The following is a 26,605-nucleotide window of genomic DNA, read 5'->3' on the forward strand; positions in this document are numbered from 1 at the left end:
CAAATCTGTGTGCCATAAAAGAGTGATTTTCTGCAAGGTCTTAAGTATGGTTGACCAGAAATAATGGGATGGATCAGGAGAATACATTAGACTTGAATACATTAGAGCCAGAATATCTGTTTATTGTGTAGGTGTGAGGAGCCTTTCTGGACTCCAATTCCCATCAACCCCAGCCAGAAATGGTCAGGGATGATGGGAGTCCAGCAACTTCAGTTTGGCCGCCCACTATCTAGTCCCATTGAAATCAATAGGAATTAGGTTAGTATTGCTTTGAGAAATCTGACTCCTATAAGTTTATAATTGAACTTGCCCAGGCCACACATCCCCGATCAATTCTTGGGCAGGACTTCTTTTTTTAAAACACCCTTCTGAATTCTGAACATACCAACACAGCTCTTTAAATTCTGACTTGAAGTTACATACCAAATATATACAGATGCAATCACCACACATTCTCATGGAAGTAAATTGCTTTAAATATGGTTTTATGTTTTATTTTGTAAACAGTTTTAAGGTATTTTCTTTTTCAATCAAGTGGTATATGAATTTCATGAAATAATAAACAAATAATTGCTGTTCCAAAATTTCATCCACACGCTTGGGCTGCAGAGGTTAAGAGGTATGCCCTGCTCTGATGGGAGTAGGCTTGTGTTCAAATGGGGAAACAGAGGGAGTTGTTTGGGAACGCTGACAAAAGGATTGCAACATGTCTGCAGTTTCTTGCTCTGAGGAAAGATTCTTTGCATTCATGCAGGGTGAGGCAAATGTGTTCTGTGTTTGATAGTGTTAAACTTGTGCATCAAAGAACTTTATTTTCTTCTTTGCTTAAACAGCATGTCATTTGTTTGTGGATGAATTGATGTTGATATGTTCCACACCGTAACTAAGATTCTTCACATTTTTTGCTCTTTCTCTCCCCATTAAACGTTTGGCGAATTTGTTTAAAAATGCTTGCTTTTTGCTATAGTACTGGTGCTTAATTAAGAGTGTGACAAGAAAAAAAATCTGTAACCACAAGGAGTCTTTGTCTAACTTGGTCACATGCTGGATGGGTGCATGTTTGAGTTATGAGGAGCATATCTGCTTGCAAATTTTGTCCTTAACTTTTGAATGGCAAGGGATAGCCTGAGTTCATGGGGGGGTGAGGATATGTCATGGTATACATGAATAGCAAAGTCCTTGTTCATATGCTACTCCTGTGTAGAGTTTTGCCACATTGTTGGAGGAGCAAGGCCACACTTTTAGCCCCCTCCATGACATGACTACCCCTTTCTGCAGGAAAAGCTTGCTATTTGTGGTTATCAACAGCTTAAACTTCCATTTGCAAGGATCTGCACATGAATATTCCCACCAATCAGGGCAACTAGTTGTTCAGGTCTCCCAGTCATGTGGGAGTCATGAGCAGGTATTCACACATCACAGAGAAAGCTCAACCACACACTGTACATGGTTCTTGCAGTACTGATGTAAAGGCAAGGCTAAAAGCATGGTCCTGCTTCTCCTTCAACACAGCAAAGCCCTACACATGAGTAATGTGTGAAAAGAGCACATGTGATGTTATATATCTGAGGGAGACTCAGGTATAGCCTTTGGTCCAAATGTATCTGTCTCCTACTGCCAGTCCTTCATTGCCAACTAGAGATGTAAGAAGGCAATAATTTTTGTTCCGACCTGTATTCAACACAGTCTGCGTTTCCATCTCGCTGCGGTTCAGTTACCACCAAATACTCATTTGCTCATCTCACAATCACTATTTCATGTAACTATGTAACTCATGTAACTTATATCACATTAAATGAAAGGATACATCAAAACAATTTTTAAAAGGTATTTCACTACACATCATTTGAGGACTTAAAGACAACAATGGATGCCAATTTTATTTGATTGATTTCCATTTCCTGACCACAGATGGATCATAAATGGCAATTTGAGATTTTCTTCTTCCCCTGAACTACAGTGGTACCTCAAGTTGTGAACCATCCCCCTTACAAATTCTTTGGGTTACGCACTCCACCAACTTGGAAGTAGATGCCCCTTGTTGTGAATTTTGCCCTGGGATGCGAGCGGAAATCGCACTTCAGTGGCGCGGCAGCAGCGGGAGGCGCCATTAGCGGAAGTGCACCTCATGTTACGAGTGGTTTCTGGTTACAAATGGACCTCAGGAATGGATTAAGTTCATAACCAGAGGTACCACTGTATAGGTACTAACCATAGTTTGTAGTTTCAGAAATAATAAACTGAAGTTAGTTCAATATTGGGTCCCCTCCTAACTGCAATAAATCCCAATGTTTGGTAATTTAATTTCAAGTCAAACTTCAGCATTGTGTCCAAATGAGGCCATTGATATATGCTATGTTTTTATTGATCAGTGATATATATACTGATCTGATAGTTTTAGAATAGCGGATACAAATTGAGCCGATAATAACCATGATGCTAACAAAATTTAGAACTCTAGCAGAGGAAAAGTCCTTGTTATGTGAACTTTGTTGCCAAGCAAATGTTGAAGAGGAAAAAAACTTTACTTAAGCCCTTTATGAAGGAGGGCCTACAACATTCTTGATCTCCTCCAATATCTTTTCATGAACATTTGCTACATTTTGCTTTGCTGCAGTGAGCATCTTTTCAATCTCCTCCTTTGAATAGCTCATCTTGAATGTAGAAAACTGTTCTCTGTATTCATGAATTTTATCTGAAAATGAGAGTTGCTGTGTATTAATGAATTATAAGGAATTGAAAACATATTCCATTAACTGTAGGAAAAAATTATAACACTGAGCATGACTCATCTGTCCTACTGAAAGAGAGGATAAAAGACTTCTGTTTCCAGTGATCGTATTCTAATTCTGAATTTGGTCCCCATCATCACTAATGAAAATTGGAGTTTTGCTGAGCCAAATAAAATTAAATCTGCTTGGTGGGTCAAAGAGTTGTATGAATCTGGAGAAAGGAAGGTGGTATGGGAAATCCAAATGCTGGAACTGTAAAAACCTTGCTGGCAAAAGGAAGTAAGAACTACAGGGAAATTGGTTCAGTTTAAGCATAAGGAAGGAATTCAGCACTAGAAATAAAATGATGTATCCAATTATTTTGTCTTGATAATTTTTTAACTCCACTATCTGATCAACTGCACACTTACCAAATGGATCTCATCGACACATTACCTGAACAGTTGACTTTGTTGAACAGTGGACAGTGCACGACAGTTGGGACACCTTCTGCATGTCCTCTGAAGATATAGCAATCCTTCAAATCATCCGTGTCCTGCAGCTCTCTCTCATCGATCTTGGGAAATGGGATTCCATGTTCCTCACAGTATTTAATGGCTTTCTTAATGGTCTGAACCGAAGGAGAAAGTCTATAGTTAATTGCCATATCCACTTGGGTAAATAGCAGCTGGATGAAAAGAATACTCATGGCTACTTCCTGGGCAGCTGTTAGGGACCCTTCAGACATTACCATCATGACATGGGAAGTGATACAGTTAGGCTCCCTCCTAAGCTGCTTTAGGAAGTCCCAGGGCACTTTTACCCCACCCATCTGGCTGGGTTTCCACAGCCACTCTGGGCGGCTTCCAGCACATATAAAAATGTAATGAAATGTCAAACATTAAAAACATCCCAGTACAGGGCTGCCTTCAGATGTCTTCTAAAATTGTGCAGTTCTATATCTCCTTGACATCTGATGGGAGGGCACTTCTGATATCACAGAGTGGCGTGAAAAGGAGTAATGCCGTGGTAGACACTGGTAAGGAATCTTCAGAAGGAAGTTTTAGATAACAACATATTAGAATCAAAGAATTGAAGAGATGGAAGAGATCCCCAATGGTTATGAGGTCTAAGCTCCTGCAATACAGGCACAGCAGCCAAAGAACCCCTGACAGACAGCCATCCAACCTCTTTTAAAAAAACTTCCAGTGAAGGGGAGTCCATCTTCTGAGGCAGTCCATTCTACTGTGGAATGGCTCTTTCCATGATAAAGTTATTCCTAATGTTTTGTTGGAATCTTTTTCATGTAATTTGAATCCAATGGTTCAAGTCCTACTTCTGGAGCAGTAGCATACAAGCTTCCTCCATCTTACACGTAACAGCCCTTCAAATATTTGAAGATGACTACCAACATCCCCTTCTCCTATCTAAATTTATTTTATTTAAACCTAAAAGATGGATACCAAAGCTTATGTAATATTGTTTAATGAATCCTAACAGAATTATGCTTTGACCAGAATTTTAGCCATGTTTGATTGCCCCTGTAAATTAAATGAATTTACCAGAAAAGGATCTCCAGCACTGAAGTCAAAGGAGAGGATCAACTTCACTTTCCTCTCAGACTGAAGAAGGGATGGGTAAGCAGCGTTTATCGCCAGGCCAGCATCAATCAGAGAGACAACCTGTTTGCTTGTCAAGTCAGGACATTCAACATCCGCTAGACATATGAAGTGAAACAGAGCATCGATACAAAGCTTTTGGAATCAATATCAACCTGCTGCCTACGTAGTTATTAAGTTAGTTATTAAAAAGCCATACCAATACTACTACTGCTTATATACGGGCAAATCTGTCAATTTCAGTCCCCGACCCCACCCCAGTCTTCAGTTTGTCATATTTCTGCATCAGAAATGTCTACAGGCTGATGAAAGGTGTAAGTGGATTGAGCCCATGTAAAGGATTTGAGAGCTGAGCCAAGTGCACAAGTCCTACTAACCTGCCATCGGCATCCCAAATCAAGTCCACTCATCTATAGTAAAGGTACCTCCAACACAGATGCAATAAGTGGGCAACTTCTCAAACCATAACCCTTTGCCTGTGGTTCCCTTGAAGGCCATGAGCAATGTGTGCAATGAGCTGTGTTTATCTATGATACAGATATCACACTCTGCATCATAACCAGGTTGTTCCATGACATTCATGGAGCTATGGGCTCACAACTCTGGGAATTCAGGCAAAAAGTGGCAGGTGTGAATAAGTGGCTTGTGGACTGTACTACATGTAAGTGCCAAGGCCTGGTTCAGATAATTATAGTTAAGTACCTAGTTACTGATCCTATAATAGGAAGGAAGGAAGGAAGGAAGGAAGGAAGGAAGGAAGGAAGGAAGGAAGGGAAGCAGCATGTTACCACAAGCTGTCTCTTCCTGGGTAGCCATATTTGGGTGGGGGGAGAGAGAGATTTTGCTGCAGCCCAAGAGCATAACATTCAGAACAGTGGTATCCATTTATAAAAATAATAATATCAATGCAACATATGCTTACAGCAGTGGTACAGGAAGTTATTAGTGCTTCCCCATGTCCAGTTCAAAAGGCATAAATACGTCTTTCTCACCACATCATGTAAAACACGGAGGGAATCACTGGCAAAACCTAAAAGGGAATAATATTCAGAGTCAAGAATGGGGGGGGGAATTTTAATTTGGAAAGGCAATATCCAAATAAAATGACTGACTGGTTGACTAATCAGGTGAACCGGGTTCGATTTCCTGCTCCTCCACATGCAGCTGCTGGGTGACCTTGGGCCAGTCACACTTCTCTGAAGTCTCTCAGCCTCACTCACCTCACAGAGTGTTTGTTGTGGGGGAGGAAGGGAAAGGAGATTGTGAGCTGCTTTGAGACTCCTTAGGGTAGTGATAAAGCGGGATATCAAATCCAAACTCTTCTTCTTCTTCTGAACATGGAATGAATCTATCTTAAACCAGTCAAGTTGTCATTCCAAGAGTCTGTCTGAGATTAGAGCTCCTCAGATCATTTGGTTCTATAGCAGGGATAGTCAACCTGGTACCCTCCATATGTTATGGACCACAACTCCCATCATGCCCTGACCATTAGCCATTAGCTCAGGCTAACAACAACTGGAATCTAAAAACTTATGGAGGGCACCATGTTCAATTCTCTCCATTTCAAATCTTTTCACTCATTACAACTCTTTAGTGGTAAAATGGATTTCCAAGGTCCAAAGAGTAGCAGATTTTTTTGAACCCCATGACATGCACTGTTATTGTGGATAAGTTTTAAAAGAAGAAAAAATGGGGAAGGAAGAGATGCTAACACTTGGGCATAAAAGGATTAAGAATAAAGAGAGACACTCCTCCAGATTACATTGTATTACCAAACTCATATCTTTGAGGAGACTTTGGGGAAGAACAGCTGCTCAAAAGCAATGTATGGTTGCTATTACACTTGCCTCCAAAATCCAGGTCCAGTGCTTGACACAGTCTCATACACTCTTTCTTTCTTGTTTCCGCATTAGCAGAAAACCAGGTCTTGCAGATCTCTCTAAGCAATTCATAGCTTCTGCTGGAACTATGGTCTATTTTTGCAGACAAAATGACACAGAGTGTTAAAGCAGGAAAAGAAAAATGAGCAATAGCTAAGGGTACATGAAATACTTTTACTTCACCAAAGCTTTATTAGGCATAACAAATATAATATATTAAACAAACTCATCTTAATTTGCAGCAATATTTGGGATTTTGTCTGACGCTCACTTACTTTTCAAAATGTTGCGGAGGTGGTCAAAATGCTTATCTGCTGTTCTTCCATCTGATGTTTCACAGAGGTGAAGCTCTAGAATGGACTGATAACCCTCATAGAGTGTCTTAAGTTTCTGGTCATCTTGCTCTTGGCAATAAAAGAGCATACAAAAGAGAATTACAAATACTCAGGCCTGGCTCAAGACATATTGCTGCTCAAGGCAGAACAGCATATGCAACTCTACTCTACCTCCAAGTCTAGGTGCATAGTCTCTAAGACTGACTAAATTATTTTGGCATCTGATTTAGAACTGGTTTAGCGATGCCCATTAGCTTAAAGCTGCAGAGCCACTGAAGCCTCTCTGCTGCCACCTGCTGGTAAAGTTACTCTTCCTCCACCTCCTCTCAACTTTTGTGTCTACAACAGGCATCCCCAAACTCGGCCCTCCAGATGTTTTTGGACTACAGTTCCCATCATCCCTGACCACTGGTCCTGTTAGCTAGAGATGATGGGAGTTATAGTCCCAAAACATCTGGAGGGCCAAGTTTGGGGATGCCTGGTCTAGAAGAACCCCACGCATTGATTGCATCCCCAAACAGACTTTGAGTAAGGCCTAAGGGCACAAACAACAAATAGTATAGCTAGACGTTGGGAGGAAGTGGGACATTCTAGACTAAAATCTATTTGTGTACTGTTTGATTCAGTGCTGTTAGCTGAAAACATACTATTACTTTCACATGGGGTGGTTGTGCATTGTGGGAAGGCTGCCACTCACACACCTTTTTCATGTCGTAAGCTACCTTGTGCATGGTTTATACTTTGGAAAAGTGGCATACAAATAAAATGATGTATGTATGTAAAGGTAAAGGGACCCCTGACCATTAGGTCCAGTCGTGACCGGCTCTGGGGCTGTGGCGCTCATCTCGCTTTATTGGCCAAGGGAGCCGGCGTACAGCTTCTGGGTCATGTGGCCAGCATGACTAAGCCACTTCTGGTGAACCAGAGCAGCGCACGGAAACGCCGTTTACCTTCCTGCCAGAGCGGTACCTGTTTATCTACTTGCACTTTGACGTGCTTTTGATCTGCTAGGTTGGCAGGAGCAGGAACCGAGCAACGGGAGCGCACCCCGTCGCGGGGATTCAAACCGCCGACCTTCTGATCAGCAAGTCCTAGGCTCTGTGGTTTAACCCACAGCACCACCCGCATCCCATGTATGTATGTAGAGCCCATCAAAATTAGTGTGAGTAGACATGTATAGGATTGTACCATAAAGCAGAAGAATACTCATATAATACAAAATAATTCTATAGAATCATAGAATTGTAGAGTTGGAAGGGACCTCAAGGGCCATCTCATTCAACCTATATATGGTAGTCCATGCAGGAATAGCAGCTAAAGCATCCATGGCAGATGGCCATTCAATCTCTGCTTAATACCTCCAATGAAGGAGAGTCCACCACTTCCTGAGGGAGTCCATTTGAACATCAAACAGAAAGTTCTTCCTGATGTTTAGTGAGGAATATATTTCTTGAACATTAGACCTTTTCTGATCCCATGGTTAGGTGGAGGGGCATGGGAAATGCTTCACAATTGTCCCAGCGATACTTCACTAAGTTTGGAGGCTGATGATGGCAATAACTTAATTCAACCTGAGAAATATTGAACTCAGCCTGTTGAAACCCTTAGGCACATATTCTACTATCAACGTGATACCCTCCAGATATTATTGTGCTACAACTCGCATCATCCCTTGTCTGGGGCTGGTGGGAATTGAAGGCCTAATAACATCAAAACAGCCACAGGTTTCCCATTACTTTGGTAGGGTATTTCAACAATTTATTTCAGGTGGGCAAAACTGATCTTGCCCCTTCTGCCTGTTTTTCCTCCCCCCAAAATGGCTTTGCCATTCTTTTGTTTCACCCTTGATGGAATAGACACTAATGTAGTGAATTGTTCCAGCCCACATACAATATCAAGGAAGATATAAAACACGAGAGGGATACATTTGAATTTGCAATTAGGTATAACAGGGACACTACAGATATAGCAACAGTTAAAAATATATATAAATTAAAACTTAGTCACTAACATATAACCTAAAATTATCATTTAAGGCCTTAATCATTGTGATAGCACAACTTGTTCCCTAAGTTTTATGGCAAACGCACAGAATTTGGCTACGCTTAACATGATCTCAGGATCCTTGTCCTCTACCAGGAATTTTAGACATCACTAAGGTAGTACTTGTAAAGGTAAAGGGCCTCTGGACAGTTAAGGCCAGTCAAAGGCGACTATGGGGTTGAAGAACCATCTTTCTTTTAGGCCAAGGGAGCCACCGTTTGTCCAGAGACAGCGTTCCGGGTCATGTGGCCAGCATGACTAGACTGCTTCTGGTGCAACAGAACACCGTGGCGTAATCCAGAGCACACGGAAATGCTGTTTCCCTTCCCGCAGTACCTATTTATCTACCTGCACTGGCATGCTTTTGAACTGGGAGCTGGAGCTAGGACAGAGAAATGGGAGCTCACCCCGTCGTGAGAATTAGAACCGCCGACCTTCCGATCAGCAAACCCAAGAGGCTCAGTGGTTTAGACCACAGTGCCACCCGTGTCCTTAACTTTACCTTACTACTTGTGCACCCTGTAACACTCTCTGCATATGGATGGATAGCAACACAGTCTTACGCAAGCACACACATGAGAAAAGCACAAACAAAAACCAGGAAAATTGCAACACTATGAGTTATAGACATTAACACACACAACTGAACTTGAAATCAAATCCAAGTACAAGGGAGACCAGGATATTAATGCTGGTTGCAACATCTTACCTAAGTTTGTTGAAGCTGAGGAAGAGTCTCCTGATCTCTTTTGTTTTAGATAATTCAGCAAAGAATCTTGAAAAAGAAATGTGCATGTTCACACACAATGAGAAGAGTCAAAGGGTCTCCTGATCCAGCCTTCTCACATTGGCCAACCAACCTAATGTCTAAATGTTGGCTTGGGATATCTGCTTGCAAGAGCAAACTCCCCGCTCATGGTTCTCAACAACTGGTATACAGAGCCAAACTGCCTCTGAACAGTATGAAAAACCATCTGCCCCAAATGCAACAAGTAGCAAAATAGCTGGCAACATTCAGGTTGCAAAAAGGGAGGGGACAACCTATACATTGTTCAGACTTCGAATTTTCGATTTTCATTTTGACAGAATATGGTGGCTCATTTCAACAAAACCATAATCACTAATCAGCCTTTGTTCACCTAGAGCTTAGGTCCTAGGGACAAGATACAGGTTTAAAGATACTGCATTCGCCACTTCTAATACTAAGTGAAGCTTTGAATCACTGCAAAGGGCTAGTGTCCCCAGATTTCCTTCTTCTTCTTTGGCCAAAGTGAACGAAATATGCAGGCACCAGCCCACCTCCAGAGTGAATTAAACTTGTAAAATTGTATGCAGATGTACCCACAGGTTTTCATGCAGGAAACCTTCCAGAAAAAACAAACCTCAATCCACTTCATAATTCAGAGTACATACAGAGACAATGCACAACCTATATTTAAAAAAGAAGATAAAAGAGCAATACCTATTATAGTCCTATAGAGTTCTTGTTCGCTTCCAAGGGCACTTCCCCATAAACCTAAAAATAAGAAAGCTGTGGCATTAACAATCATATGTTTCACCTGGTGGCAGTAAAAGTAACGACAAAGTTAATATTTTATTTTTTTATGACATAATATCAGCACAGAAAGGGAAGGTTATGAATGTAATCACACACAGACAAAGAGCCCATTTTTGTACGGATTGTTAGCACCAGGGCTTTCGGCTGTAACCCATCCTCACTAGGGATAGACAAATCTGCTAAATTTGTTTTCTCACAATTTCCCATTTTTCCAATGTTAAGCTCGGTTTGCCCATTTTTGCATTGTTGTTGTTGCTGCTGCTGCTGTTGCATTTTAAAATTTACAAATATATATAATCTTTTCTTCTTCATTTATGTACATAATCTGTTTACTCTTCGCAACTTGTTCATTTCCATAATACAATATTTGACTTCCCCCTATCTCTTTACAGCTTCGTCATCTCTCTTTATTTCATTTTCCTTTGTACTGTGTTCTAGTATTCTTTCAACCTTCTCTGTATGTAAAATATCTTATCCAGCTGTCTATTTATTTTGTGAAATTTAATCTAGGCACATCCGAGTTTTAATTTGGGAACCATGTTTACACAGCTGATTTTTCAAACAATCCCATTCTTTTTCTAAACCTTACGTTTGAGTGATTTTTTTATTGTTTCTGTCATTTTGGCTAGATCTACATATTCACACAATTTCATTTGCCACTCTTCTTTAGTTGGTATCAAATCCCCTTTCCAGTATTTGGCAATTAACACTCTAGCAGCCATTGTTGCATATATAAATACTCTTTTGCTTTCTTTTGGGATGTTTATCATCATAATGCCCAGTAAGAAGGCTTCTGGTCTCCTAATAAATGTTTGTTTGTTTGTTTGTTTAAAAAAGGGTTTGCAGGAATATTTGTATGCATTCTCATGCACATTTCTCCTACCATACCCAATTTTTAAAAACAATTTTGTCTACTATGCATATGTTTGTATGCACATTTCATTAGTGCATACACTTTTGTATGCATTGTTTAGTTGGGGAACTGTGTCACAAAAATTGGAAAGGGGCCAATTCCAAAGGAGAGGTGTGTTTTGTTTCATGAAGTACAAATTTGTTAGGTTTACATTAGCATGAGAACTGAACAGATTTGTTATGTACTGAGCTTGGATCCTAGAACAATAGGCAAGTAGGATCCTAGAAGGCAGTATCCTGATTGGTCTGCAGGAGCCGCCCAATCCGGCTCCAGGAAGAAGTGAATCATCAACCTGATTGGCCTGCAAAGGCAGCCCAATCAGGCTCCAGGAGGGGAGTTGAATCAGCCAATCACACGGGACCCATTGTATAAATAATGTATATATAGGCAGAGATTTTGGGGAAGACTCACTCCCTGTTTGACATGAGCTGAAATAAAGAGCATGAAATCAACACTAGACTCCGAATATACTTCAAGATTCATCCTCCATCTGTAGTTCTCACACACATCTGATGAAGGAGTGGCTGGTACATGTACATAGTTTGTTTGTTTGATCTAGACATTCAGGAGCCTCCTTTACATTCCTATTCATTGGCCATGAGAACACAGAATGTGTTACTTTCCTTGGAATTTGGCATTCAGGGAATGGCATGCTCTTAAGATGCTGAGGGAGGTCAGGTACCTTGCAAATAGCAGATATCTCTTTTCTTCTTATCTTCAGTCAGTTGCCCATTTTCAAATATGCTCCCAAAGTGCTTCATATCTACATATGCTCCCAGGCCAGGAACCCCAGCTTCGTGTGGGGTGAATTCGAACCAGGTGCCTGGAAAACAAACAAAAGATTGGAGGGAAAGATATGAGAAGGGCTGGATGCCCAGGGGAAATATGAGCAAACCTGCCACCAACATCTCCCTTACAGCAACAAGAGAAACATCTGTTGGGATTTTGAAAGAAGTTAAAACAAATTTCAGTAAGATTAGTAACTTCCCTCAGGGTGGTGAGTAAAGACTTCTCACATCTAAATGGTGAAATAGGAAGAGATGTGCTACTTTAACATTTACATCATGAAGAGGCAGAATGACAGCTTACAGCATAATTCCAACCATGTCTACTCAGAAGTAAAACCTGTTGAAATCAGTGGACCTTCCTTGCTCCTGGGGAATCTGAGTGAGGGTTTCAGCATTAGCCATTTTAACACTCAGCAATTAAGTACAACAGTTTTCTGTCCTGATACATCTGGCTACAGTGGTACCTTGGGTTACATAAGCTTCAGGCTACAGACTCTGCTAATCCAGAAATAGTGCTTCAGGTTAAGAACAGAAATCGTGCTCCGGCAGCGCGGCGGCAGCAGGAGGCCCCATTAGCTAAAGTGGTGCTTCAGGTTAAGAACAGTTTCAGGTTAAGAACAGACCTCCGGAATGAATTAAGTACTTAACCCAAGATACCACTATATTTGCAGAGCCAATATTTGGGTGCTGAGTTATGGCCTTATCTGCACTATACATTTAAAGCAGTATCATACCACTTTTAAAAGTCATGGCTTCCCCCAAGAATCATGGGAACTATAGATTGTCAATGGTGCTGAGATTTAAGAAACCTCCATTCTCTTCACAGAGCTACAATTCTCAGAGTGGTTTAATATTCAATCCCTCTTCCCAGAAAACTCTGGGGATTTTAACACTGTGAGGGAAATATTCTTGTCTGCCCCAAACACTGGAAGTGGGCTGGATGTTAATTAAAATTAATTAATTGCATGCCTGGATTCCATTCACCAGTTTTCTCTTCCTTTGTAAAACTTAGTTATAGAAACAGAGCTGAATGGGAGTTTGGAGGTCATCTTGTTCAAGCCCCTGCTCAATGCAGGACACGACTGCTATCACCTCCAACAAATGGCCATCTGTCTGTTTTGATTTTCTTAGACACAATATGTATGTCTGAATAGATATAATTACCTGCATGTTGTTGCTCATAGGTTTGCTTGTCCACAGCATTATAGATCGGGTAAGGATTTTTCCCATTCTCACAAGCTCCCCTGTGCACAGGTAGTTCAGACTCATCAAGCTGAAATGCAGGCATTTGGTTAAATTAAATTAATTTGATACCTAAATGGCTTCCAAACTACTCTTGGCCCTCCTTAAAGGTAGCTTCAACCCTGGTCTTCCAAGAATGCTATGTATAACACAGCCTCAAAGCACTTCTACCCACATGGGTGAAATAATATACTAATACTACTAATAATAACATATACACATATCCCTTCAGTCCTTCCTAGGCACCTGGTCTTTCTACAGGCCACACCCCTCAGAGCCTCTCATATCTGTTGCTTCACCTAGTTTTGGCTTTGGTCCTGCCCAGGGCCTTCTTACCCATAGGTACTAGGGGTGCAGGGCACCCAGGCACCAGGCTCTCAGGGGCGCCAGGCCGAGAGGCTGGGGCCCAAGTGTTGAGTCCGAGGAAGAGCCTGCCCATCAGTTGGAATGCCGCAGGGGGCTCTTCTGCTGCGGGCGGCTCTGCGCCACAAGTTCGGGGGCGACAGAGCCAGCAAGATGCTGAGGCAGCCAACTGGCTTCACCCTCCTGCACGCCTGGGACTGGGCAACCTGGGGGGGCGCCGGGCGGATCTTTGCACCCCGACGCCACATATGCTTAAGACAGCCCTGGTCCTGCCCACCATTGGCATGTGGTGATGGAAATGTGATTTCCCACCCCTGTAGAAGAACACGTACGTGTGTGTGTGTGTGTGTGTGTGTGTGTGTGTGTGTGTGTGTTACAATTCTCCACTCACCTCGTTTAGCAGTTTATGCACAAGGAAATAGGACCAGAAATCAGTCAAAGAGTAACATTCATCTTCTGCAGCCCCAATCACAGCTTTCATTGCCTTCTGAAATTCCCACTGGCCTTTGACAAGGGTTTCACACTGACTTTTTTCTAAGGCTTCTATTTTTTCTGCCCAGTCTTCATGTTTGTAGAGAGCTGAAATGCACCTTTTAATGAAGCAGAACATTTACGTTGGAAAACATGTGAAGGATTTCTGTGATAGCCATTTGGAGTGTATTCAGGGCAGGATTCAGGTTTGATGATGCACTAAGCTACTGAAGGTAATGGGGTCTTTTATGTCCAGCTGTCCTTTGTCAACAACAAATTGTCACTGTTTTTTGTGTTGAATTTATGCTATATGGTAATTTATGGACCTAACAGTTATCTAAAGCCATTTGCACAAACCAAAATATGTATTTTATCAAAGTAATTGTAATTTTTTTCCTTTAATTTTTTTGTGGGGCCCTAAGTTACAGCTTGTTTAGCTTATACATAAATCCAGCACTGAATGTATTCATATGACTGGGCCATGAGAATGCTGTTGTCACATGGTGAAACCAGCTTGTTGGCACATTAGCTTCTGTCAGTGGGTGCCACTGCATAAGGTTTAATACAGAAATTTTGACACAGGGATTCTGTTTTATCTGCTTCATGTATCTAGCCCATAGTAATTGTATTTATTCTCTATACAGTGGTACCTCTAGTTATGAATTGAATTCGTTCTGGGGTTCCGTTCTTAACCTGAAACTGTTCTTAACCAGAGGTGTGCTTTCGCTAATGGGGCCTCTTGCTGCTGCTGCACCACTGGCACACAATTTCCGTTCTCATCCTCGGGCAAAGTTCTCAACTCAAGGTAACTCTTCCAGGTTAGTGGAGTTTGTAACCTGAAGCATTTGTAACCCGAGGGGTTTGTAACTCGAGGTACCACTGTATAGAATTATGTATCAATGTGTGGTTTAATTCTTGTATCCCTGCGTTTTGTAACAGTCTCTCTTTCTGTCTTTCTACATTGTGTAAACAACTGAATCACTGTATCTCTTGCTTATCTATCCCTGAAGGATTGTTTGTGTAGCTCAAGGGCACAGATGGTCAGGAAGTTTAAGTTAGTATCTCCTCGATCTTCCCTAAAACTTGGGAAGATATAAGAATGGTATGTTAATGATTTTTTGATGGACAGAAGAAGATAAAGTAAAGCAAGACAGTTTTAGCTCCCTGAGCTCTCCTTTCATGTATGCATCCTATGAGCTAATGATGTATTGCCTTCTGGGTAGTTCTCCTAACTGATTGTCAGGGAACTGACATCAGAGGGAAAGGAGGTGATAGGGCTCCCAGAGACGGGGAGAGACTCAACAGCCAAAGCAGGGACCAGCAGGGGGAGCGCGGGGTCTCTGGAGGAGGATCTCAGTAATACTGAGAGAGACGCAGCAACGCAGGCAGGAAGCAGGGGAGAGAAAGGGGTGAGAGACACGTCCAGCGAAAATAGTGGGGAGGTGTCAGAAGCAACTGCAGGGAGACCCATGCTTCGTCGGAAGCTGTCACGTCGTGAGTCCAGGAGACGTGTTTCCGTTAAGGAACTTCTTTGTTGGAGGCGTTTCCGCAAACAGCCACTGTCGGACTCTAATAGTGACTAGAGCAGACATGTCTGAGGAGCTCTGTCACACACAGAGGTTTGTGGGGCCGCACAAACTCTGAAGGGGCACCATTTTAAGCACAAGCAGCTAATCATCCCCTGATAGCAGTCCGACAGTCTCTGTACGCTGCCTGTGCAGGAGAAAGCATCATGAGCGACCCAGCCGGAGCCGGAGTAGCAGGGGGAGGAGCTGATCCAAGCTTGGAAGAAAGATACCGAGCATTGGAGGTCCAACTGGCGCTGCAGACGGCGAGGCTCGAGGAGAGGAGGGCTCAAGATGCAGACAAGAAGGGGAGAACCACTCAGTTCCCCAGAAAGGTACCAGGATTGGTGCAGAAGTTTGGGGGGGACCCCAAGGATTACCATGCCTTTAGGACTGAAATGCAATATGCCCTGAATGTCCAGTTTGATGAGTTCCCTGATGAGGAATCTCGAGTTGCTTTTGTAATTGGGCATCTTGAGAAGGGCGCGCGAGACTGGGTTCGACCCCTGATGGCAACGCACAACGATATCCTAAAGGACACTATGAAATTCTTTCGTGCAATGGATATCATGTTTTCCAGCGACATTGAGGAAGGGGTGGTGCGCAGACAGTTAATGGCTTGCAAGCAGGGAAGCAGATCTGTCCGTGAGTACTGGACTGAATTTACCATGCTGATTCACAGATTGGGGTGGGATTTATCGGCAGCACCCATTCAGATGCTATTTGAAGAAGGTCTTTCTTCAGCTGTGAAAGACGAGCTGGCCAGGAGCCCCAGGGCGGTGTCTATGGATCAGCTGACCAAATCTGCGCTGACCATTGGAGCGCGCCAGGAGGCAAGAGCCTTGGAGAGGCGGGAAGGGAGAGGGGAACGTTGGAAGGAGTTACGCATTCCAGACATTCCTGAGCCAGCTTTCCCGCCGGCAGAGCCGATGGAAATCGGAACAGCCCGCGCGCGCGCAGTTTCAAAGCCCAGTGAGGGGGCGAAGAAGGAGGGAAAGGGAGCCCGGAAATGCTATCTCTGCCAACAGCCAGGCCACTTTGCCAGAGTCTGCCCCCAGAGGAAGGAATGGCAAGGAATGGTGGGAGCTGTTGAGGGGGAAGAGCAGGGAGAAACGGAGCAGGTAAAAGCCAACGCCTGGTTGCCATCAGGGCACTGCAGCCAGGCCAAAGAGCAGTGAAAGTGCCCCTTCCCCAAGTGCCAGTGCCAGAAGCTCCTCGACCTGCTCTAGTGATTGAAGTGTCGCTAGAGCTGCAAAATGGACACCCCCTAAAAATAAAGGCACTGTTGGACTCAGGCAGCTCCTGCAATTTTATGAGCAAGGAGTTTGCTGCTGAACACCAGATACAGACTATCCCTTTAAGCAACCCCCTGCAGGTGACCACGATCGATGGCAGGGAACTGTTGGGAGGAGGAGTCAGCTTGCAGACCATCCCAATGATAATGAGGGTGGCAAGGCACACAGAACTGATAGCGTTTAATGTGGCCACCTTGGGAGGTGCTCCCATTATTTTGGGAATGAGCTGGCTAGCCCTACATGATCCGCTGGTGGGCTGGCATCAAAGAGTGGTTTCCTTCGGTTCCGCACATTGCTTAGAACACTGCAGGGGGGAAAAGGGGTCAGCAGGGGCCCAAGCCACCCTGGCAGGGACTGAAGTAATGGAGAAGGGGAAGGTGCCACCACAGTATGCTGATCTCAGCGACGTGTTCAGCGAGAAGGAAGCTGACCAACTACCTCCGCATAGACCCTTTGATTGCCAGATCAATTTACTCCCCGGAGCACAGCTTCCTGTAGGCAAGTTGTATGCCATGTCAGACAGGGAAATGCAGGAGTTGCGAGCGTTCATTGACAAGAACCTGAAGAGAGGCTTCATCAGAGAGTCCAAGGCAGCGGGGGGTAGCCCAGTGTTTTTTGTGGACAAAAAACACACGGACAAGCCGAGGCTGGTATGTGACTTTCGGGCCTTAAATGCAGTGACCGAGCCGGCGGCTTTTCCTATGCCCAGGATTGATGATATTTTGACCAGGGTGCGGAAGGGAAAGATTTTTACAAAGCTGGACCTAAGGGGGGCGTACAACCTGATACGTATAAGGAAAGGGGATGAATGGAAGACCACCATGTTCACCCCTTTGGGGGCATTTGAATACTTAGTTATGCCTTTTGGATTACAAACAGGCTCCGCGTGTTTTCAAGCTTTCATGAACCACGTACTGGGGCCTTTGCTCTACAAGAATTGCGTGGCCTTCTTAGATGACGTGTTGGTGTATTCGGAGAATGAGGAGCAACATGTGAGAGACGTCAGAGAAGTGTTGAGCAGGCTGCAAGCCAACAGACTGTGGGTGAAACTGGAGAAGTGTCAGTTTCATACCAAGGAGGTGGAATTCCTGGGGTACCGCTTGTCAGATAAGGGGTTGGCCATGGACCCCGGCAAGGTTCAAGCGGTGCTGGAATGGAAAACACCCAAGACCAAGAAGGATGTGCAGAGGTTCCTAGGGTTTGGAAACTTTTATCGTAAGTTCATCCGAAACTTCGCCCACCTGACGGCGCCCATCACGGACTGTCTCAGCAGCAAAAAGAAGTTTGTTTGGACGGGGGAGGCGGAGCGAGCGTTTGAGGAACTGAAAAGGGCCTTCGCCTCTGACGAACAACTTCTACATGTGGATTTACAAAAAAAGCTGAGGGTCGAAACAGACGCGTCGGACAGAGCCATAGGGGCGGTGCTTCTTCTGCAGCCGGGGAAGGAGGGGTCAGAGTGGCGACCGTGTGCCTTCTTTTCGCGAAAGCTGAACAAGTCTGAGAGGAACTACACGGTGTACGACCGGGAACTTCTTGCAATTTATGAGGCCTTCCGGAGATGGAGGCACCTACTAATTGGTGCACAACAGAAGGTGCAAGTGTGCACGGACCATAAGAATCTAGAGTATTGGAGAACGGCGCGAGTGCTCAACCAACGGCAGTTGAGATGGGCCCAGGAGTTCTCCAAATTTAACTTTGAGATTTGTTACGTACCAGGCCCGGAGAACGTTAGGGCGGACGCTCTCTCACGCAAACCTGAATATTTGGAGGGAGAGGGTGCACCCGAAGAGACCCATGTCATTCCCGAGGACCGCTGGGTGTGTGGGGCGGCATTGGTGGGGCAAAGGGAACTGGTAGAGGGAACGGGGCAGGATGAATACGCCCAGGACAAACTCAGGAGTCTTAGGAGGGAGGGAGACAAACCCGGGGGTTTTGAGGAGAGAAATGGGGCGTTGTACTACAAGGGAGCGTTATACATACCTGAAGGGGAATTGAGGGAAAAGGTACTCAAGCAACTGCACGATAACCCCACAGCAGGGCATTTTGGGCAACACAAAACCATGTGGCTGGTTACCAGGGAATTCTGGTGGCCCAAGGTTAGGGAAGATGTACGGGAGTATGTGAGAGGGTGTGACCGATGCCAACGAGCCAAGGGGGAGAGGCGGGCGCCGGCAGGTTTATTAGAACCACTACCCACGCCGGAAAGACCGTGGGAGGCAGTGGCAATAGATTTCATGACTGATCTGCCCAGGTCCAAAGGGAAAACAGCCATTATGGTGGTGGTAGATCTGTTAACCAAGATGGCCCACTTTATAGCCTGCTCACATGCGGTCACAGCAGAAGAAACCGCCAAATTGTTTGTGGAAAATGTGTTTAGGTTGCATGGCGCCCCCTTGAGGGTGGTTTCGGACCGAGGGAAACAATTTACTTCCAGGTTCTGGAGGAAGCTCATGAGCTTACTGCATGTAGAGGTTAATTTCTCTACTGCCCGTCATCCAGAAACCAACGGGCAGGCGGAAAGAGCTAATGGTGTCCTCCAGCAATATTTGAGGTGTTATGTTAATGACAGAGAGAATGATTGGGTGGAGAAGCTGGCGTTGGCAGAATTTGCTTACAACAATGCAGAGAACGTGTCCACGGGGATGAGCCCTTTTTTGGCCAATCACGGGTGTCATCCCCGAGCCTTCCCAGGGGGGGAGGGGGAGAACTGGAGCGTTCCAGCAGCAGAACAGTTCGTTGAAGAAATGGAAGCGATCCATCGCCAACTCCAACTTAATTTAAACCGGGCGAAGGAGGAATATAAGAGGCAGGCAGACAAAACCAGAAGGGAAGGGGAAAGCATTAGGGTGGGAGACCAGGTGTGGCTGTCCACCCAAGGGTTACCATTTAAAGGAGGTTGTAAGAAGTTAAGACCCAAAAGACTGGGCCCATTTGAAGTCACGCAACAGGTCAACCCAGTGGCTTTCAGACTCCGGTTACCGAACCACATGAAGTTGCACCCAGTGTTCCACAGATCGTTGCTGTCACCGTATATAGGGGACAGAGAGGGGAGGGTCAATAGGGGACCAGCGATGGAGGAAAAAGAACACAGCTACCATGTAGCGGAGATTCTAGATTCCAGGTGGAAGGGAGAGCAAGTAGAGTATTTGGTAATGTGGGAAGGGGAACCGGAGTCGGAAAACACCTGGGTCAGGGCAGAGGATGTAGATGACGAGGTTCTAATTGAAACTTTTCATCAGAGATTCCCTCGTAAACCCCAGCCAGTGGCGAGGTTCCGGAGGGAATACTTCGCCACCACCGACGAAGAAGAGGAGTTGGAGGGGTTCTCTGATTCCGAGGTGGAGGAGGATTCAGCGAGTCGGAACGAAGACCGATGGAGGGAAATGTTCGAGACGTCTGAAGATGAAGAGGATTCGTTTCGGGGTTTCAGCTCCTCACCGCCCAGAGGAGAGGGAGGGGGCGGGGGGGAAGGGGGCCCTGGAGGGGAGGTGGATGTCAGGGAACTGACATCAGAGGGAAAGGAGGTGATAGGGCTCCCAGAGACGGGGAGAGACTCAACAGCCAAAGCAGGGACCAGCAGGGGGAGCGCGGGGTCTCTGGAGGAGGATCTCAGTAATACTGAGAGAGACGCAGCAACGCAGGCAGGAAGCAGGGGAGAGAAAGGGGTGAGAGACACGTCCAGCGAAAATAGTGGGGAGGTGTCAGAAGCAACTGCAGGGAGACCCATGCTTCGTCGGAAGCTGTCACGTCGTGAGTCCAGGAGACGTGTTTCCGTTAAGGAACTTCTTTGTTGGAGGCGTTTCCGCAAACAGCCACTGTCGGACTCTAATAGTGACTAGAGCAGACATGTCTGAGGAGCTCTGTCACACACAGAGGTTTGTGGGGCCGCACAAACTCTGAAGGGGCACCATTTTAAGCACAAGCAGCTAATCATCCCCTGATACTGATGATTCTGGTTTGGAAGCTGTCCTATTTCAATAGCTTATTTCTCCGTAAACTGGGTTCCTGCTGGATGCTAAACTTGTCTATCTCTCTTGGTTGTGCTTTTCTTTAAGGTGTTATTACCTGGGCACGAGCCATTTAGAGGTGGTTTAGAAGTAAAAAGGCTGAAATGCACCTTTTAATGAAATAGAACATTTATGTTGGAAAAAATGGAAGGATTTCAGATGTGACCCTCATTAGGAATTTATTTTGAATGAATCTGTAGGACCGGGTAATGAGAACACTGTTGTCATGTGGTAAAACCAGCTTGTTGGCACATTAGCTTCTGCCAGTCACTGTGTAAGGTTGACTTCTTCCTGCAACACTGGTATTGCCAAACCTCCCCAGGCCATAGCAGAACAGCATCTTGTTCTTACTCTGGCCATTCAGATGTCTACGGGAAGCCCATGTATAGGACACGTTGCAACAGCAATTCCCTACTCCACCCTGGATCCCCAGCAACTGTTATTCAGAGACTTTGGACCTCTGATACTGGAATAGTGTTTAGCCATCATGAATAGAAGCTACTAATAAGCTTATCCTCCATGAATCTATTTAAAAGCCACTCAGAGTAGTCGTAGCGACTGCACCTTGTGGCAGAGAATTCCATACTATGTGCAGTACTTCCATTTATCTGTCCTGAATCTCCCCACATTGGAAGATCCTGGATTCTAGCATTACGCAAAAGAGAGGGGAGAGAGATCTATATGAATTCTTAAACCTTAAACAACCATATCATTTACCAAAACCTACCAAAAGGCAGAGGGCCTTCTCGGTAGTGGTGCCCACCCTGTGGAATGCCCTCCCATCAGATGTCAAGGAAATACTATCTGACTTTTAGAAGACATCTGAAGGCAGCCCTGTTTAGGGAAGTTTTTAATGTGTGATATTTTATCACTTTTTTATTGTTTGGAGTCACCCAGAGTGGCTGGGGTAATTATTATTATTATTATTATTATTATTATTATTATTATTATTGGAGTAGCTGGAGCTGTCGGGAGTTGTAGTTCAAAATAACTGCAGGGCACTGGGCTGTGAAAGGGGAGGCAAAGCATATTTATGTATTTATAAATGTAACACTTACTTGCCAAGATGGCTTCTAACTTCGTCTGATCTAGCTAGCAAGGCAAATAATTCTACCTTCTTAAGTCCTGTATTTGCTCTCCCCTCTACCACTCTGCACTTACCAGGTGGAACCTGACACCCCGCCCAAGTACATCACACAGTCCAAGAGGTTGTATTTTTTCAGCTCCGTTAGTGTCCCATAGAGAGCAATCATGGCCCGCACAGCTCCACCTGATCCCAGGACAGCAATATTTGGGATTTGGTCCTAATGGAAGGAATGTAGATATACTCAGTAGGTAGCCTCTGTAGGTTAGATATTGTTTGACATCAACTTTGATGTCTTTGAATTAAATACAGGGTGATTCATAATGAAGTATACAGTTTCCAGATGCTGTAAAACAGAAACAGGCGATGACACGGACCGCAACTGCAAACCGTGAGGTAGATGTACTTGTAAAGTTTGTATTCTGCTACTGAGGGAAGTGACGTGGGCGATAGTGCACGTGTCATGTGACTAATCAGGCAAAATGGCTGTGTCTGCAGTGGAGAAGACGTGTTGTGTTCTTGAATTGAGCAGAACGGAATCGGTAACTGTTGTGCAACGGCATTTTCGATCGCGATTTGGGGAAAACCTCCAAACAGAAAATGTATCTGTGACTGTTTCTTAAAAAAAACTTTAAACATTCCCCTACAATTCTGTTACAGGTAACGTAAGATATATTACATTCTTTTTTATATATAATGTGTTGAAACTGTATGCTTCATTATGAATCACCCTGAATTTGGTTCTGAGACAATTGATCTTTTCACAGTATAGTGGTACCTCTGGAGGCCTGGCCACATCCCGAGGAATTCGCAACCAGAGGACCGCTTCTGTGCATATGTGCGGTGCAGTTTAGTGCTTCTGAACCCAGAAAAATACTTCCAGGTTTGCCACGTTCACATCCCAAAGTTTACGTATCCAGAGGGATACGTAAGCGGAGGTACGACTGTATTTAGCAGGTAACAGTCAATGGCATTTAGTGTTTCCAATATCTGATGCTTTACATGATAATGTATTTACAGTTTAATACCAGAGAGAGATTGCAAAAAGTCTGAAGCTGCAACCATATACAAACTTGTCTGAGAATAAGCCCAATTGAACTCCTTCCTTTGAGCCAGCTGCACAAAACGAATTCTTACCTCATTATATGAAATCCCAAGCTTGCCAAGGCCTTTCTTCACTTCTTCCTTTCTGGCAGCTGTAGCTGCTTTTTCACCCCCTGAGAGTGCTTTAGAAATACGGACCTTAGCTTCTCCCTGCCAAAAAAATACAAAACAGATCCAACAGAACACTTACAGTCACATGCCAACACATACAAAGCAGAGCACTTGATACTTGCCATGTGATGGCCTTCAGCCAAGAAAGCTAGTATCTTAATTTGAAGCAATGACATCTGTGGCTGTGTTCCCCAGCTCTGTATAGTGATATCCACACTGTGTTGTTTCACATCACACTGTTCCTTATTTGGGAGGTGTGAGATGTTTCCATTCAAATATCTACTTTGCCATGTGGGAACAGTAGCAAATGAAGGTGCACACCAACCCTTGGCTGAGTCTACTATAATATAGCTGCTCGGTGTTGCTGTATGCCCAACTCTCATCACCCTTAGCCAGCATAGCCAATAGTCTGGGATAACAGGAGATATAGACCAATAACATGGGGGGGCTACAGCTTCCCCAGCCCCTCCACACAATTTGAGCAGAATTGCTGTAGAGAAGTATTCCTGTAGAAAAGTATAGAGGTGCCAACTGGTAGTTAGGGGTGACAAATGTGGGACTTTCCAAAGTTCCCTTTTTTGAATAGTAGGGAGAAAACATTTTCGTTGTTGGCAGTTGATGAGAAATATACTAATTTTTTTTTTAATGTTTGCTTTAGCAGTCCAACTGATGAAGACAAAATTTCAATAAATAACATTATTCTGGCAACCACTTATGCTAAGACCTAACAGACTATATATTTGTGACAACTATTAACAAATAAAATGGACTCACAGACAACAACTACCCACATCCCTGCTCTTGGGCTATGCTGGCTGGGGTTGATGGGAGTTCAACAACATTTTGAGGGTACCATGATGGCTGTCACAGAGACAGGTGCACTGCTAATTCTCAGAGGTATAGCTTACCTTCCCAGTTGCATGACTTGCCATCTTCTCTTCCCTATTTCTTCAAGGTCGGTTCAGTGCCTTTACACTCAAATGACAGCGTAGCCGAAGGGCTTCCTCTAAATGTCAGGGTTTTAAATTTCTGGCAGGCACTGAGCCTGCGGTGTTCCTCTTTTCTTCACATTAAGCTGACTTCCTGCACGAGATTCAACATTCCACAGTTCTAACCGGACTCTGCTACTGGCCAGTACTGAATGACTCAGGAGAGTGGGAGGGAATGTGTTTAGAAGTAATACGATCCCTTCAATATTTGCCTTACAGCTGCTGCTCCAGGCTTTCTATTTGCAAGGCTGACGGATTTAACTAATTGAAAGCACCAGTTGTTGCAGTTATCCCAATTTTGCTGTTGTGGGTGTGTTTGGGAGGAATGCTATGGTTTGTTGGCTCATTTTCTAAGATCTTTGGCTTGCCACATTCTGAAGACATGGAACGACTTAAAAATCAGCATAGGCAAAATAGCTCCTCCATACTTTCTTGGAACTATTGTTGTTGTTGTTGTTTAGTCGTGTCTGACTCTTCGTGACCCCCTGGACCAGAGCACGTTGCTCGGTCCCTGCTCCTGCCAACCTAGCAGTTCGAAAGCACATCAAAGTGCAAGTAGATTAATAGGTACCGCTCCGGTTGGAAGGTAAACGGCGTTTCCGTGCGCTGCTCTGGTTCACCAGAAGCGGCTTAGTCATGCTGGCCACATGACCTGAAAGCTGTATGCCGGCTCCCTCGGCCAATAAAGCAAGATGAGTGCCGCAACTCCAGAGTCAGTCACGACTGGACCTAATGGTCTGTTTACCTTTAAAGCCCAATCAGAGTAAGAATAATGTTTCCTGCCCTTAGCCTCCTGGTTAAATATAAATTGTGTTCACCATCAGCCAGATCAATGCTAACTTTGCCCCACTGTTGCATCTCCACTGTGAGATGCAGGTCCCAAGATTCTGAGTCCTGGGACCCCTTCAAAATAAAACCTGAAGAAAATTGGTGAAGCAACAAAGAGTTTATTGCTTACACATTTTTAAAAGGATAGATGTCCAAAAGCAGGCACACCCAAGTTCAGTAAAACACGAGCATATATTTCCTTCAACCAAGTGCAAGGTCTCTCTTCTGCCTCCCTGTTGGTTGTGGGCATACAGGGTTCGTGTCTTATCACGACCGCCTAATTAAAATACTAAATTCTCTGCCTCTGTTGACATCTCCCATTCCTCTGAATTCAGGGACCATCACCCTTAATTACTTTTGGCCAAATAAGGAAGTGTGTTCCTATGCTCTTACACATTTAACCAAGTGATAAAGCCACTTCCCAACTGCCTCTTAGGCGGACATGAGTTCTGTCCTGCTGAAGCATGCTGAAATGTCCAGATAAACCACATTCTAGCAGCAAACCACCCTGTTTCCAGGCATTCTAACCCCATGCCAGTAAAAGTAAGCTTCTAAGCGACGTTACGGTTACTTAGCTGTCACAACCTTTTCCTTAGCTGTTGCAACTTGCAACCTTTGGGCCTTTTATGAAAAAGTGACGTTTTCATTCCTTACATCCACTCACACAAAATTGCTCAAAACCTCACAAAAATGTAAGGAATGCATGTTGTGGACAGGGTGGTGAAGCAGTGTGTGTGTGTGTGTGTGTGTGTGTGTGTGTGTGTGTGTGTGTGTGTTGCCTCTTCATTTAGCTTAACAGCCACTGAACTGGTAGTCTAAAATGTACATGAATATCAATGCAGGAGTTAGGTATGCATATATCATTTGCTCAGTCCCTGTCCAATGTGCAAAAATCAGGTGTTTGTAGTTGTGGGAGGAAGGAGTGGCCAAGAGGGTTTTATAAAGAGGGTGACTGAGGCCACTCTGCATTCCTATGCCCGTCAAGCTGCCTTAAAGAACTAATGGTTTCCATTATAACCTGCCTCTTGTACAGCTGGGTTCTCCTACCTTTGCTCACAGCAAGCGAAGGTAAGGAATGCTCCGTGTATAATTTCTGGTTCGTTCAAGCTGGATTACTATGCAGTATTGGTGATTTCCACTTTCAGCAGATTTTATATAGACCTGGCTTGCATAAGCTATGTTCCCATCCAAGGCTAGTGAGTTAATTCCTCCCACTGCATTTCAAGCCACATTTGTGGCAGAGTTGTTCACATCAGAGAGAGGATGGGGATGTCTGCACCTGACACACATCATCTTTAGCTGTGATTTCTGCATTTCAGGGGGTTGAACTAGATGAGCTTTTGAGTCCCTTCCAATTCTATGATTCTACGGTTGCCCTGTCCCAGCAACCCCACCTGTGCCAGTGTGATGGCTGTTAGGGTATGCAGTGGTACCTCGGGTTAAGAACTTAATTTGTTCCGGAGGTCTGTTCTTAACCTGAAACTGTTCTTAACCTGAAGCACCACTTTAGCTAATGGGGCCTCCCGCTGCAGCCGCCACATGATTTCTGTTCTCATCCTGAGGTAAAGTTGTTAACCCAAGGTATTACTTCCAGATTAGTGGAGTCTGTAACCTGAAGCGTTTGTAACCCGAAGTGTTTGTAACCTGAGGTACCACTGTATTCACATTAGGGTAGTGGTAAAACGGGATATCAAGTCCA

At 44.3% G+C, this 26,605-nt stretch overlaps 1 protein-coding gene across 1 annotated transcript; it reads right to left on the reverse strand.

The window, feature by feature from the left end:
- Nucleotides 1–468: 468 nt before the first annotated feature.
- On the reverse strand, nt 469–24,235 carry LOC309517214 (cytosolic phospholipase A2 gamma-like). The gene is made up of 14 exons (XM_082196347.1): nt 23,998–24,235; nt 23,012–23,128; nt 21,952–22,094; nt 13,844–14,042; nt 13,012–13,120; nt 11,742–11,882; nt 10,051–10,104; nt 9,298–9,363; nt 6,486–6,614; nt 6,178–6,303; nt 5,253–5,360; nt 4,274–4,428; nt 3,168–3,342; nt 469–2,695 (listed from the first exon to the last, which is right to left on the reverse strand). Exons 1-14 carry the CDS (start codon nt 24,019–24,021, stop codon nt 2,538–2,540), a joined length of 1,704 nt encoding a protein of 567 aa, XP_082052473.1. The 5' UTR covers nt 24,022–24,235; the 3' UTR covers nt 469–2,537.
- Nucleotides 24,236–26,605: the final 2,370 nt, after the last annotated feature.

The sequence above is a fragment of the Podarcis vaucheri genome (genome assembly GCF_965113315.1).
Source record: "Podarcis vaucheri genome assembly, chromosome: 13".
In the NCBI taxonomy this organism is placed as follows: Eukaryota; Metazoa; Chordata; class Lepidosauria; order Squamata; family Lacertidae; genus Podarcis; species Podarcis vaucheri.

Excerpts from the sequence above, each read along its gene's own strand:
- LOC309517214 (XM_082196347.1), bottom strand. The coding sequence starts at position 24,021 with ATGGCAAGTCATGCAACTGGGAAG. Across the intron at positions 10,105-11,741 it reads AGATATCTGCTATTTGCAAG|GTTTATGGGGAAGTGCCCTT; the intron begins GTACCTGACCTC and ends TCTTATTTTTAG. Across the intron at positions 6,615-9,297 it reads CTCAGCTTCAACAAACTTAG|AGCAAGATGACCAGAAACTT; the intron begins GTAAGATGTTGC and ends TTTATTGCCAAG.